At 53.0% G+C, this 15,310-nt stretch overlaps 1 protein-coding gene across 1 annotated transcript; it reads left to right on the top strand.

Moving 5' to 3' along the window:
* Positions 1 to 654: 654 nt before the first annotated feature.
* Positions 655 to 5,449, top strand: SPINK1 (serine peptidase inhibitor Kazal type 1). The gene is made up of 4 exons (XM_054037643.1): positions 655 to 766; positions 1,838 to 1,878; positions 2,502 to 2,611; positions 5,264 to 5,449. Exons 1-4 carry the CDS (start codon positions 712 to 714, stop codon positions 5,307 to 5,309), a joined length of 252 nt encoding a protein of 83 aa, XP_053893618.1. The 5' UTR covers positions 655 to 711; the 3' UTR covers positions 5,310 to 5,449.
* The last annotated feature ends 9,861 nt before the right edge of the window (positions 5,450 to 15,310 follow it).

The raw sequence follows: 15,310 nt of genomic DNA, 5'->3' as shown, positions 1-15,310 counted from the left end.
CAAGGGTCAGAGCCAGAGTCGGGAGTGAGCAGGATAGGAACAGGACTGGGGGGGACAAGGCAGGCCCAGGGGTGATTGTAGCTGTGGGCAGCCAGTGATACCCGCAGGCCTGCTGGCTCCCTTCAGTCAATCAGGCAACCCTACCACAACTCAGCGGCACCCATCAATCTGCCTGGAGGCCAGGCTGGCTAGTCTCCAGGCTCTGCTGATGGAGCTCACCCCTGGCAGGCAAGTGCATCCATAAACTGATCCCAAGCCCCAGCGAAGCTGCTGCCCCAAGTGGGTGCAGTCAGGCTCCAGGCTGGCACAGGGGGCAGGAATCCACCTGCCCCACCCCTATGAGTTAGTTTCTTGCACAAAGCCCCTTTGCTCTGGCTTTGCATGGGAGACCAGGATCCCTCTTCCTGCAAGAGGATGGTGCTGTCCCGCCCCTGTGCCCACCACCTGTGAGCTGAGATGTTTCCCATTAACTCTGGCTGGCTCTTTGCCCTGACGCACCAGACTGCTCCAGCCAGGACTCAGAGTCTTCCTAGCAGTTTGAATGTTGTGTCCACCCGTTGGGCTGGTGCCGAGTCCCATAGAGCCACGGGCTGGCCTGGGCGGAGCCTGGAGAGCCGTAGAGTGGGTAGATATAAAGCTCCCTGCGTAGGCTTCTGGAGAGAGGGTTTCCTGGAGAGAGGCAGATTCTGACTCCGTCCGCAATAAACAGCCATGAAGGCAGCTGGCCTCTTCCTGCTCCTCGGTGTGGGGCTTTGCTGCTGCTCAGGTGAGTGTGACGGGTCATTTTCCTGCTCCCTCTAAACTTTCCCACATGCAGACTGCCAAGGCCGGGAAAGCAGCCACCGGGTGGTGGGGACCCAGCTCAGCTCAGGGCGAGAAACCCAGGGACCTGGCCAGCGTTCAGCATGGAAGAGCAGAGAGCCCTGACCCCTGCTCGGAGACGGCAGCAGACGGCTGGAGGGTCAGGCTCTGCGTTCAGCGCTAGAGCGAGACGCCTGCAGCCAGCGAGCGTGTAAGCCAGTCTATTCCTGGGACACGGGGATGCCGGAAAGTGAAGCGGGGCAACGCCACGTTGAATTACAATCCCTGAGCCGTGGGAGGCTGATAGCCACAGAGGTGAAAGTCCAGCCCTGCCTATCAAACTGCCATTTCCCCAAAAATCGGGACTGTCCCTATAAAATCAGGACATCTGGTCACTCTATCCGGCACGCAGTGCTGCGGAGTGTCTCTTTACAGCAGCAAGGAAGGAACTCCCTCCTTGCCTGCTTCCGAGGCCACCAGCCATTCGGCATCACGGGGCCTGATTCTGCTCTCGCTGAGCCTGCTGAGAGCAGCAGCGCCACCCACGCAGGCGAGAGCACAAGCAGGCTCGTAAACTGGACTTTATGGCTGTGGCCAATAACCGATTGTGGGCAATCGAAGGTCCCTTTGTTCCCTGGCAGCACCAGGTGGAGCTGGAGCGAACTGCCGGGAAGGTCAGTGTCATGGGGCTGGGTCACTGCCAGGCACCTGCTGTGGACGCAGTGGGTTTCCGGCCAGGGGACAAAGGCAGAGCGGGCTGGAGGTGGCTCTGCCGGCTGACAAACTGCCGGTGAGCGGAGCAGGGACAGGAGTGAGATCGAGAAGGAAGGACGCTGACGGGGGAAGAGGCTGGCCCAGGACAGTAGCCTGGTAGGGGAGCGGAGAGGAAAGTCGAATGGGGTCCTCCTCACAGGAGTGGGGTGAGGGGCCTGGAAGCAGCAGGAGAGTTTCTGTTGGACCTGTGCAAAGAACAGGCTGGGAGAAGCCAGCAGCCTATTTCATCTAAAGAGTTTCCTTTTCCCCCCGTGTGTTTTAGCCAATGCTGAACCGGATGGTGCTTCTGACGAAGGGAAAGAGGTAAAGACTCCTTCTGTGCAATGTAACTGCATACCCTTCTTTGGGGAGACCGTTCTGTCCTGGTGTCGTGGGAAGCCAATTCTGCTAAAAGCAATGAGGCAGCATTTCCCAGTGGCTAGTGCACTGGAGTGGCAGTCAGAAGACCTGGGGTCTAGCCCCAGCTCTGTCACTGACCTGCTGGGTGACCTTGGGCAAGTCACTTCCCCCCCCTCCCTGCCTCAGTTTCCCTACCTGTCAAATGAGAATAGTGATGCAGCCCTCCCATTGCAAAGTGCAGTGAGATCTCTGATGAAAAGTGTTAGATAAGAGCTGATTAATCATCTGAAATGCCAAGCTAAGATCCCAATTGTCAGAGTGAAAGTTAAAATGAACCTGCACAGTGGCAGCTACCCACGTTGCTTCTGAATTCTCAAGGTGGAGCTCTTAGCAAGCCAGGACTGGTCACAACGAGATAAGTGCAGAAGAAATTGAGGGTATGATACAGCTTCCATCCATCCTCCTGCAGGACCATTAGATTTTCATTTCTGTGGTTCCCCACCAGCCTAAAGCATCACCTTCAACAGGAAGCTCTTTTCTACAATGCCTTGTGTAAGGTATATTAATACTCCCCTTTACTCACCCAGCCTGACTGTGGCAGCTTTATATTGCCGGGCTGCCCAAAAATCTTGGATCCTGTATGTGGCACCGACAATTTGACGTATCCCAATGAGTGTGAGTTGTGTGCTAAGAACCTGTGAGTATCTGGACTCTTTTGAGAAAGCCGTGACTTTTGGCTTGGTGCAATATTCGGGGATAAATGTTTGCCATTCCCTTCTTCCCTGCTGATGCTCTCTTCCACTGGCCTAGGTAACACTATAGCCATCTTCATCGGCTCATCCCATGCTTACTGTTAGCTGTAAAATTATCATAGCACCTAGGAGTCCCGGTGGTGGACTGGGACCACATCGCGCGAGGCACTGTACAAACACAGAGCAACAAGACAGTCCCTGCCCCAGAGAGACAAGAGACAGACAGACTGATGAGGGAATACAATGAGACACTGGACCAGTGGAAGTGTATTAGGGCCTGAGCCAAAGCCTGCCCAAGTCAATAGCAAACCTTCTGTTGGTTTTAGTGGGCTCTGGGGCTGGCTCGTAATGAATCTGTGCATTGTGGGTATCCCATTTCGGATCAGAGCATGGAGGTAGGTGTGTGAAGGGAGTGAAGCCAAGATGTTCCAACACATCTGCTGCAAAGAAAATAAGACTTAGCTCGCGGTCTGCTGTGGTATGTGCCGGTGCCATTGCCGATAAAGAGGGAGACAGTTCTTTTGATGTGCATTCCGTCAATTGAATGGAAACTGAACCCAGCAATTAGCCCACCAGACGTATGAGAACCCGCACTGCGTTGGCAGGGGTAGCGGGCATCTCTAACTAGAGCTTCAGTCCTAACTTCTGTGATTCAACAAGAAGGGACTCCTGGGCCCATCTTCTGCTTCCAGCGGAGTTCCTCCCGATTTCCACTGGTGGAGCTGAGGGCAGAATTTGTCCCATAGGAAAGTGAGATGGAAAAGACCTAGGTGGCCTTGGCCATCCCCAGTAGTCTGCTCTACAGTGACTTCCTCATATCTGAAGGCCAAAGAGGAGGGTTTCTAAGGAGACGGGAGTACAAAATAGATTCAAGAATGCACCAGTGGATGAGACCTTGGCTAGAGAACCAGGATCAGCGACCCAGCTGTCCTGGGGCCCCCACCACATCCCTTTGAGATTCAGTGAGCAGCTACTCTGACCCCGCTGTCCTAGATCGCTGTGTCTGGCGGTCACAGGGTTTGCTATAGCACAGATTTGTCTAAAGACAACACCCATCTCCACCTCCATTGACTGCTAGATGATATGATACATGTAGGGGAGAGGGTTGGGTAGAATCCTGATTCCGCAGCATCACTAAGGGCTGGGCCAAGAGCCGGTTCCAGAGTGAAGAGAGGAGGAGGGTTTTCAAGTGACGCGGAGGGGTCAGGAGCAAAGGAAGGAGGAGATACGCGGGGTGGGGGACGCAAGAACAAAGTGCTCCCTCCCCACAGAGAGCTGCCAGAAAAGGAGAGGCGATAGGGGAGCAGGGGCACATGGGGCTGGAGAGGAAAGGTGGGGAAAGTCCCTGATGGAAGGAACTGGATTCAGGGGGCCTGGAGAAGCTATGGGAACCAGAATGACACTGGCCTGCGTTTTGCAGTGACAGGGCGCTGTCCTGCAGCATTTTTCTCAGAGGCCCATTCAGGGACCCCTAAAGATGGGCTGGGTGTGTCTTTAAAAAAGGGAAATAAATGACGTTACAGTTCTCTGTTAGCGTGGGAGCTACAGGAGCACAAGTTCAAATGAAACACCATGTGGTTTCACTCTCACGGTGTGTCAGGGCCGTTGATCTAGGGCTCAAAGCCCATGCAAAACACCTCCGTATCAGCATTACGGGAGAGATAAGAACCCTGTCCTTGGTCTCTGTAACGTCTCCTGGTTTGCAGGAATAGGGAGCTGAGAGGCAGGACTGAGGGGCATTGGCAGAGCTCTGTGAGTGGCCCAGGGCTAGACTAGCAGGGGGGCTGCAAGGTAAGATTGTGGGGAGCTGGCAGAGCTCTGTGTGAGACGGGGGTGCAGCAGCGTAGCAGGGGTGCTGAAGGCCAGGACTGAGATGTGGGTAAGGAATAGCTGGGGGTGCGGAATTGGTTAGTGGAATAGTCACTGGTAAAGGGCCCGGTTCTGATCTCACTTGTCCTGGTGTCACACTGGTGTCATTTCATTATGTCACTGTTATTGGGGAGCAAAATAGTCATCAAACTCCACACCGGCTTGGGGCTGTTTGTTGTTGGTTTTGGTATTTCTATGCGCACCTGAGTATTTCAAGAGAAAATGGACCCACTTTGGAGTCAACTTTGCTCAGCCGGGGGCCCAACTGTTATTTTTTCACATGTGCATGTTTGCATTTTCCCTGCTTGTGGCATTAAAATAGCCATGACGAGTCAGGTGGGGCAGGTGCAAATAAATGTGAATGAGACAAAGTGGGGCGTGTTTGCATGTGGAACCCCTGCCCAGAACATCGCAGCGCTGGCAGGAGTTGCAGGGTCTTGATTACCAGCAGGTGTCTGATGTCTGCTTTGCAACAATGAAGTAATTTATTCTGACAGGAGATGTCAGAAAGTATTAGCTCTGAGGTTTACAGGAATTAATTAACTCATGTCCCTAGTAACCCCCTCCCCACCCCGAACTGCCTGCCGCGAAGACATGGCATCAGCCTATGACTGGGTGTCATTTTAAAATTACAGTTTAATTATTATTTTCCACCTGATGTTTCTCCCTGGAGTCTCCCCTGCCAGGGGGTTTCGAGCTGCCCTGATATATCTAACCTGTCTCTTCAGGAGAAGGGGAACTAACATTCGCATAAAGAGGAGAGGGATGTGCTGAGTGCCTCGTGCGCTTTCGGCGTCTGCTCCGATCCGGGCAGAGAAGCACAGAAGTGGGCGTGTGACAATTCCTGATGAAGACGCACACAGCTGCCACTCCACCGTCCTGCTTCGCCGTTCAATAAACCTGACCGCATCGCAGCCACTTGCATGGCTCATTTTTTCCAGTTGAAAGGCGTGAGTGTGACCTTTGGTTTGGGATATGGGGGAAATCTAACGAGGTGTCAGCAGAACTATCAGCGGGGCTCCCTCCACTCACTGGGGAAGAAATAACCGGCCTAGCATTCAAAAGAGCCGATTCTGATCTCACTGACCCCAGTAAAAGTGAAGAATATCCCCTTGATTGTGCGTTGGTGTATCAAAGGTTGGGATCGGGCCCACTCCCTTTAACCTGGGCGCTCTGCTGGGAAGAGGCAAGACTGGCTACTCAGTGCACAGATGCTGCCAGCCTGCCTGAGCCAAGAGCGAATGGCCTGATGGTTCACCTGCCGCTCCTGCAAACTTCAATGGGGCTCGTGGGTGGCGGGTTCTTCTGCAGCCCTCAGCTTAACTCGGCAGAAACAAATTCCCCTTTTTGTCCTGCCTCGTAACCCCTACCAGCCGCCCCGGCACTGGGGCACCACTGAGTTGAACTGGGTGACTTCGGCTGGTCCCCTGCCCATGGGTGAATTTCACCTCTCTGAGCAGCATTTCAATCCAGATACCTCCGCTTTGACCCCCCAGTGCAGGGCAGGGCATTGAAAGCACTGAAAGGGGCTGGGTCGTGTCTGGCCGCTAGGGGCTGCTGTTGGACCACAACATTTTGATGGGCAGAGTTTGAAGGTGTGTTTTCTGCGAGGCTGGCAACATCCCAGGATCTGCAGCTGGAGACTTCAGCGCTCCCAGGGGGGCGCAGTCAAGGCTTTGGACTGCCGTGATTTAAATAGAAATTTGGGGGAAATCAACACGAGGTGTCTTGCAATTGCCTTGATGCAATCGAAATAGGGTGCCTCCACGTTCAGCCCCACTCATTTCTGTTTCTCAGGTGAGCCGGGGGTCATCCTCCCGACTGTGCACTGATGCTGGTTGCCTCTTTCTGTGCTGCACCCTGCTTAAAAAATGTCATTAGCCACAACCCCTCATTACATTCCTGGCTTCCCCTCTCCCAGCCTGTGGTGCTGACAAACACAGGCAGGCCCCTGTCCCACAGCTGGGGCCATCTGGGCAGGCCCTTGTGCCCGCATGGACCTTTGATTCCTCACAGGCAGCCTGGTGCATACGCACTGACATCAGGCACAGATCTGACCGCGGGCTCGGAGCCTAACACTAGGGTTACCATACGTCCGGTTTTTCCCGGACATGTCCGGCTTTTCGGCAATCAAACCCCCGTCCCGGGGAAATTGCCAAAAAGCCGAACATGTCCAGGAAAATGCCGGCCGGGCACTTCCCCTCCCGCGACTGCTCTGCTCCTCCCCTGATTCTTATGCTCTGTTTAAGAGCCGAGCTGCCCAAGCGCTATGGGCTTCAGGCAGCCCCCTTGCCTCCGGACCTCAGCCGCCGGCCGGGCACTTCCCCTCCCGGGCTCCGGCGGCGCAGGGTCCGGAGGCATGGGGGCTGCCCAAAGCCGGTAGCGCTCGGGCAGCTCGGCTCTTAAACAGAGCCGAAGAGTCAGGGGAGGAGCAGAGCCTCCGGCCGTGGCGGCTCTGCTCCTCCCCTGACTCTTCGGCTCTGTTTAAGAGCCGAGCGCTACGGGCTTTGAGCAGCCCCCATGCCTCCGGACCCTGCGCCACTGGAGCCCGGGAGGGGAAGTGCCCGGCTGGGGGCACAGGGTCCGGAGGCATAGGGGTTGCCCGAAGCCCAAGCGCTACCGGCTTCCTGGTTTGCCGGGCAGCCTCCAGACCCTGCGCCCCCGGCTGGGCGCTTCCCCTCCCGGGCTCCAGCTGCGCTGGGGAAGCGCCAGCCGGGGGCGCAGGGTCTGGGGGCTGCCCGGCAAATCGTGAAGCCGGTAGCGCTCGGGCAGCCCTTTCCGTGTAGCTGGGAGTGGGAGGGAGGAGGGGGCGGAGTTAGGGCGGGGTTGGGGCGGGGAAGGGACGGAGTTGGGGCGGGGCTGTGGTTGGGAAATGGGCGGGGCCAGATCCCCGTGGAGGGTCCTCTTTTTTTATTTGTTAAGTATGGTAACCCTACCTAACACTGAAAGTGGAGGTGCCAGGGCCAAGCACAGAGGCAAGGTTCTGCCCTATTGGGAGCAGGATCAGCGGGCTTAGAAGGGCTGTGCTCGTATCGGGAGAGCCTGGAGAGGTGTGACATGCAGGGGGAAATGGAGCTGCCAGACCCCAACATTATTTACCCAGCATTCTCAGAGCCTGTGGCATGCAGAGGCAGGATGCCATGTGGTTAGAGCACTGGCCCAGAACTTGCAAGATCTGAATTCAATTCCCTGCCATAGAGTTCTGTGACCTTGGGCAAAGTCACTTAGTCTCTCTGTGCCATTAACATAGCGCGTCCCTATCTCACAGAGGCATTGGGAGGAAAAATGCACTAAAGATTGTAAGGTGGTCAGAGATGGTGGTAACAGAGGCCATATAAGTACCATAGATTGCCCTGTGGTCAGGGAGAAATTGCACTCTGATGGGACTGGCAAGAGGAAGGAGGATTATGATTTTTCGCTGCTATTAAGAGTGGCTAGCGTTGCAAGCTGCACTGACGCCTTGAAAACCGGCTGACCGAGGCACCTGGTAGAATTGACGCTTCTGTCTTTAATTCAGACGAGTCCAATGTCCTGGGCTCACAAAGGCTTTGAAGCTGCTGGGCTCACTTGTGTCGTCCAGTTAGTGGGGGAGTTGGCGGAGCAGTTTAGATTTTACCAGCTAATTAGTCCTGGCAATTTTAGAACCAGGCAAAACCCAGGTGCGGCTTTAGAACAAGACTGGCTACCTTTGCGGCTTGAGCTGCGCTGGGATCTGGCGAAAGCGGAGTTCTGAGCTGCTGCCGGCCTTTTGAGTGTAAGTCCTGAATAGCTTTTCATTTGTATGCTGGGCAGGAGTTAGTTGCAAAACAACCCTTCTGTTCCTTGAGTAGCCCGGGTGTGCTAGAGTGCTACCAGCACTCCTTTCGTTTGGTCTTTCTCTACATTTCCCTTGAAAAATGCGGGTTCCAGAGAAATGGTTTTGAAACCCCAACAAAAGCTCTAAAGACAATGAAACTCAAAACACGCCCAGATGGAGCTGAGGGAGAGGGGTGGGGGTGACGACTCCTGGGTTCTTCTCCCAGATCTGCCGCGGAGTCTTTGTGTGACTGCGGGGAAGTCACATAACCTTTGTTTGCGCATCGCTAACATGGATGTAAGGACAAGAGCAGCCTCACAGGGGCTTGTTAATGTTGGTGCTTGTAAATTGCTTTGAGAGCCTTGGATAAAAGGGGTTATTATCTGTCTAATGGGGCGTTGTTAAGGGAGCAGGACACTCAAAATCCCTTGGTTCGCTACAGTTTTGATTCTTATTGCACGATAAGAACTGTTTTGAGTGCGTAGGTCCCAAAGCCCAGGGCGTGAGGAGGAAGTCGGTTGGAAAGGCAGCCATGCCCTCACAGTTCACTGCTCTGCCCCTTCATTGCCCTGGTGACTGGTGTCTGAGGGCTTCTGTGCATTTGAAACACTACAGCACGTCCATGTAGACACTAGCTACGCCGATGGGAGGGGTTCTCCATCTGCACACGTAATCCGCCTCTCCGAGAGATGGCAGCCAGGTAGATGGAAGAATTCTTCTATTGACCTACCATGGTCTACATCAGGAGTTGGCTTAATGACATCACTCAGGGGGGTGGAATTTTCACACCCCCTCGTGACGTAGCTGGGTTGACCTAATTAGTGTAGACCAGACCTAAGTCTTTGCACCAACACCAGATGGCTCCCACCTATGGGAGGGGGGTGGTGGTTCTGTAGAATGCAAACCGATGCCAGCCTCTGACATGCTAAACACTGGTCAGCAGACGTCCTGTCCAGACAGCATCACCCACCTCTAACCAGAGTATTTGCCTGTTCATGGAGGAGCTGCCCCAGCGTGGCAAACATCAGGTCCCTGGAGAGTAAAGGCAGGCTCAATGCTATGTCTACTCAGGGTTTCAATCCACTGCGAATTATGGATTCTTGCTCAACACAACCCAGATGAACCCAGGCTGCGAAGTCCCAGATGCATTCATGTAGTCTGGGGGAAGAGGTAAGCGCCAATGTAAGTGGGGTGCTCTGGAGTTTCAGTGTAGACGGAACACACGGCAAGCCTTTGGGGAACAGAACATGTCCCTACTCCAGTCTGGGTGATTTCACCCCTGTGCAGAGCCAGCACTAGACCTGTGCACCTCTTCAGTCTGGATTAAGCCCCAATGGGAGAGTCCATTGGTCCTGTAAACTCTGTTTGGAGCTCTTCATACGACTCACATGGTGTACAGGTGGCCTTCCACGCGGGGGTAAATTTCACTCACTGGAGAATTACCCTAGAAACCAGCTTCCTGACCAAATGGGAATTCATCTCTAATTCAGCCTTGTGAATTACACATTGATCCAGTCCTTAACTGAAGTACATCTGTGCCACGGCTGATCGTGCCCCTCACGCCTGAGCTAGACAAAGGGGAGCCCTTTCTAACGCTTTCCTTGGTTCAGGGGCTTGCATAAGAACTCATTAGTAATTGCTTCCATGTCTGCACTCTGCTAGGAGCCAGGTTTGTTGTTCTGAGCCATCAGTTAGTTTTTCCAAGTCACTATAATGCTGTTCACATCACCAGCAATCTGACACACTAAATGGGGGGAAAGAACAAAATTGTACTTCAAGGAAGGTGGCAAATGGCTCCTGTTTTTGTCTGAGTAGTTGCAGCCTTTCATCTGGTGTTCCAAGGGTAGCACTTCCAAAAATTATTGTCCAGGGGAGCCATGAATGCATTTTAAATGACTCAATTAGGTGGGGAACCAGGGCTTGTCAATGCGCAAGAAGGAACACTGTTCAGTCGTCCGCCTCTCTGCCACTGCTCCCCTCCCACAGCTTTTCGGATTGTTCAGCCAGCCAGGGAAATAAGAGAGGCAGAGGGGGCTGCGGCGCCCAAGGAAGCGAGGAGATGTAATTAAGCGCGATGGAGGAGTTGACGGGCAGAGGTCTCTCAGTTGGGCTGCATTGCCTCATTCGGGACTCTGCCAGGGAAAGCACTTGCTCCGAGAACTGCGGCGCCTGCCCCAGCAGCCTGCTCTGGGATCAGAAGGGCAAAGATTGCAGAAGAGCTGGATGCGAGCATTGCAAACGAGAGGGTCGTTGCAGCAGCGCTTCCTCCCTCACCCAGAAATCAGGGTGCCCAGGATGGGCTAGATTCACTCCTGCCGTATGCTGGCTTCTGAGGGAACCAGGGCACGGGGTCCCGAGGGAGGAAAGGCCGCTGGTGTTGGAGGAAGGTCAGAGCTGACTCGAGGAGGCCGGGCCACTCCTCCAGGGGCTGGAGCAGCCAGCCAGATGAAGGAGCAGCAGGCGCTTGCCCTGTTGAGCCCTGCTCAGAGGAAAGAGTTGCTGGAGCTGGCTCCAGGGCCTGCAGGGTGGGCACGAGGGGCTGCAGAGACCCCTCCCTCCGTTCTGCAGGTCTGCTACCTCCACAAAAGCCAGCCACTCTGCTGTGTCCTCCCAGACGGGCGCTGACTCTCTCCTGGCCTTCGCACCCCCTTTATTCCTCTGGGGCAAGGGGAGGAGCAACAGGCTGCAAGAGCCACCCTGTCTGCAGGGGGTGACAGTTTGCACCGGTGCAGGGAGTTTTGCTCCGTAGGTGAGCCCTGGCTGTGCCGTGCTGCTGCCAGGACGAGGATGCACCAGCGGGCAGCTGCACTGAATTCTCCCGGTGGTTTCCTTTGGCCGCAGCACTCCCCTTCGCTGCTTGCCCTGGCGCTGCGTGGGCCATTAAACAGCTGCTGCATTTCAGGGGTGGGCGGAGGGACTGGGTAAAAGGCGCTGCATGGAAATGTGAATCATTCGCAGATTACACTGGTTTAACCAATCAAGATGAAAACGGCTCATTCATTCCAGCACGGCACAGTCAGACCAAGCGCCCTGTCGCGGGGGGAGCACAGTGTGATGTGGGCACTAGCTGCAAAGAGACAGGGCCGCCCTCGCTCTCGTGGCAGGCTGGACAGTTCCTAGCTCTGCAGCAGCTACATAGGGATAAGGGGGAGTATGTGCCTCTGCCCAGTCACTCCACGGCCACCTCCATTGCCCTCCTGGCTTTGCAGAGCACAGCAGGGCTGGACTGAGGGCAAAGGCTCCACGGAGGAGCCCTGCATGAGTCGTCCGACAGGAAGGAACCGTAACGCAAGGGGACAGATTGTCAGCTCCTTGGGCAACTCGGGTACTCCCTCAGTGCCTCGTCTGTGAAATGGGGAGATCAGAGCCCTTCTCTCCCAGACATCGTCTGTCCTAAAGGCTCTTCGAGGCAGGGACTGTGGGTGCAGGGTGCCTAGCACTGCTACTCAGCCTGAGCAAGGGTTGAAGCCTCTGGTCCACAGTGAGCAATTGTCAGTCTCCTGGGCCAACATCCGGCATCCGGCTGGGCTGTATCCGCGTCAGCCATTTCACCTGGCGCGAGGTTCTAGTTTTCCGACTTCGAAACTAAACAAGCCCTTCCCCAGACATTTCTGCGGCCGGCCCCGACCAGTCCCCAGGCCCGTGCTCTGCTTCCTGTGAGTTATTCCTTCCGTTCACTGTAAGAGACTACATCGAAACTAGAGCTGGTCCAAACCCAAACGCTGACGGAAAATGCAGTTTTGTCAAAATCTGTTTTGTGGGACCACGTCGATTTTGATTACATTTTTTACAGGAAAGTCTGAACAGATAGTTTCCACTTTCTCATTTCGATTCGTTTCCTTTTGGCTTGTATAGGCTATCAATTTATAATAGTATTAAATTTGATAGTACATATAATACAGATGACTGCACAATGTTTTGACATCAAAAGGAAACGTTTTTACTCTATCAAAACAAAGCTTTTCAATGGTCATGCACTGACATTTTTTCAATTTTCATTTCATGGACAAATGTGAAATCTCAGCTCCTGGTTCTAACTCGGAATGACAGAAAGTTCTGCGCCATCAGCATTTCCTGGAGAACGGCAATTCTGTTTTCTGAACAGCTCTAATAAAAGCCAGTTTAGAAAGCAGGCAAAGAAACAAAACTCCAGCTGGGGCCTCCCCAGCACCAAGTAGCGCAGAACAATTACCTTCCATGGCTTACAGACAACCCTCCTGTTACTACACCCCGGAACGCTATTTGGGGGGTTTTCACAATAGCATCACACTGTAAATTCATATTCAATTTGTGATCCACTGTAACAACCAGCTTCCTTTCACCATACTACCACCTAGCCAATTATTGCCCACTTTGAATGTGTGCACTTGATTTGTCCTTCCGACGTGTAGTACTTTGCACTTGTCTTTATTGAATTTCACTTTGTGGACTTCAGACCAGTTGAGGCTCCCTTCGTTAAAATTGGTAGAAAGTGAGGCCAGCCAGTCCAGCCAAAATCACACAGCAAAGGTACAAAATACATTTCCCATCAGGCAGTGTGTACACCAGGCATTTTCTCTTTACTCCTCCTCTGGTTGCCATCACATGTGCAGTCCCAGCTGTACTGTCAATAGTGGGAGTGCTAGTATATACAGGCTCCCAGCAACTGAACCACTATATCATCTAACCCTGCCTAGAGCCAGTCTAGAGAACACAATAACTTACCCGGTGAGTTACATCTGATGAAGTGGGCTGTAGCCCACGAAAGCTTATACTCAAATACATTTGTGAGTCTCTAAAGTGCCACAAGTACTCCTGTTCTTTTTACCCTGGTAAGTCACACCAGAACAGCCCATGTCTGTATTAGGGGGTTGCCCTGGCATAGCTAAATCAATGCAAATTTCCTCAGCCCAGTAAGTGGAAATACCCACTTAACTCCCAGGATTGCGTTCTTGCATTTCAAAGGGACGTTGCCTGTGAGACAATGGGTGTTGTAGGCTCCCAGAGTTGGAAGCATTTTAAATTGCAAATAGTTCCTGTTTATCTAGCCACTGATGAAAACATCCTGTGCAAATGCATCCCTGGCAAATAAACAAATAAATAAACAAACAAATAAACTATCACAATATAAGCACCATTATACCACTATAACTGTGTCCGGTTTCCATCCATATTGTTGTAGTGACAGAAAATCTGTGGCCAACTCTTGGGTTACATGAGAAATGAATCTGGCCCGTTGTCTGCAGTCTGTGAACAATGTTGATGCTCCCTTGCACTGGAACAGGGCGTGGGGGTTTTCAGAGGCTGGTCGAAGGGTTGGAGGTCTGGACTGCACACAGCCTCAGAGAGCAATTGAGCAGAATGACGGTCTGGATGGGGAATGGGGCAGGGCTGCTGTCTGAAGTGGTGCAGATCCAAGCTGCACTTTGGCCCTTGCACATATCTCTGCTCAGGAGTGTGTTTGTATCAGATTCCAGTGAAGGCTTGGGGTATCTTTGTCCACTCCAGTTCTCTCTCCAAAAACAAAATAACCTTCTCTAGGAGGCTGGAGCATCCTCGCTGCTCTGAAGCCATGGCAGACAGAAAATCAACTCTGCCAACATTTCTGCCCGTGTTTTATGTCCATCACTCCCATGTCAGACTCATGCCGCATGGAAGACAAAACAAGAGTCTGGGGAAGTGCCAGCACTTGTAAGCTCAACGTGGTGCCTGGAAACAAAGCTGGATTCGTTCTGCTTTGTACATTACCATGGACACTGAGCATTCTGGGATCCGAATGTAGCAGCCACAGGTACTTGTCATGCTGAAAAGCACCATTTCCTTCCCGCCCCGCTGATCAGAACTCCTGGGAAGTTGGCAATAGGATATCATTTCCTGTATCAAAACATGAACAATGGTTTGTTATTGTAAGGATGAGCAGCCGAGCTGGACTGCAGCCATTTAAGAAAGAGTGAGAGCTGAAGTATTTGCTTTGAAAAATATAGCGCAAATAAAGAATTAGGCACTTCCCTGAAAGACACAATCTAAAAGCCCAGAGAGAGGCTGCTGACCCAAGGCAGGGAGCTAAGAGCTCTTTTAACGCCAGCCATAGCACGATAGAATATAGTCCCTCTAGCCCCAGGCTGGGTCTACGGTGCTGCTGAAATGATCCAGCTTTGTTGCTAAATTAAACTAATGCATCCCAAAGCCACACTGGGAGCAGAGATGCCGTGTTTACAAGAGGCACTTCCCGAACATAAACATCACTCTCAGGTACAAACAGAAGAGTGTCTGCTCCATTAATCGGAGAGAGCTAATGGCTCTGGGTCCTAAAGCGCCAGCCAGCCCGGGGAAGGGAGAAGATAGCATTCGCTCCTCAGGAAGAATGGGCATTCTAGTTTGGTTCAGTGTATGCACTAGGGTTTCAAATGGCAGCTAGATGGCATAAAGGCCTGACTCAGAGTCTGCTGAAATCCACAGGAGTCTTTCCATTGACTCCAGTCGGTTTTGGATCGGGCCCTGCGAGCAGGATGGCAGTAAACACACTGAGGGGAACATTTTTCTGCCAGCTAGTTTGCCATCATCTAGGTGTGAATTGCTTCTCCTCTCCTCTCTTCTCCTCATTGGTCTCAAATGCACAGGAATTAGTTAACCCAAGAAAGATTTCACTGCCCGCTGCGAGGCATGATGGAATGTCCAGTTACTGCCTCTTGTTGCAGAGTTGCAAGTGCTTCCAGACTTTGGGCCAATGTAGATGGTGACTTAGGTTCTGCCCCTGTGTCCTGCTTCTGCATCATTTCCAAGAAGCAACTGGAAATAGCCTGTTTCGCAGGCTAGGCCGTGGGGCACATGCACATCTGTCCTGGCTTTGGTGACGCTAGCAGGATCCATCTCATTTTAAAAAACGCCTCTTTCTGAAGCAGTTAATTAGCTGTGAGTTGCAGGTCCAGGATTTTCCTGCTAGCTCCAGGAGGAAGTGCAGGCATTGGCCCAAAGAAGAAAGCCAACCAGGCACGTAGGC

Source organism: Malaclemys terrapin, chromosome 8, assembly GCF_027887155.1.
Source record: "Malaclemys terrapin pileata isolate rMalTer1 chromosome 8, rMalTer1.hap1, whole genome shotgun sequence".
NCBI classification, from domain to species: domain Eukaryota; kingdom Metazoa; phylum Chordata; order Testudines; family Emydidae; genus Malaclemys; species Malaclemys terrapin.
The sequence above is the reverse complement of the archived record's forward strand: the minus strand, read 5'-3'. Positions and strand labels throughout refer to the sequence as shown.

Excerpts from the sequence above, each read along its gene's own strand:
- SPINK1 (XM_054037643.1), top strand. The coding sequence starts at position 712 with ATGAAGGCAGCTGGCCTCTTCCTGCTCCTCGGTGTGGGGCTTTGCTGC. Across the intron at positions 767-1,837 it reads GGGGCTTTGCTGCTGCTCAG|CCAATGCTGAACCGGATGGT; the intron begins GTGAGTGTGACG and ends CGTGTGTTTTAG. Across the intron at positions 1,879-2,501 it reads CTTCTGACGAAGGGAAAGAG|CCTGACTGTGGCAGCTTTAT; the intron begins GTAAAGACTCCT and ends TTACTCACCCAG.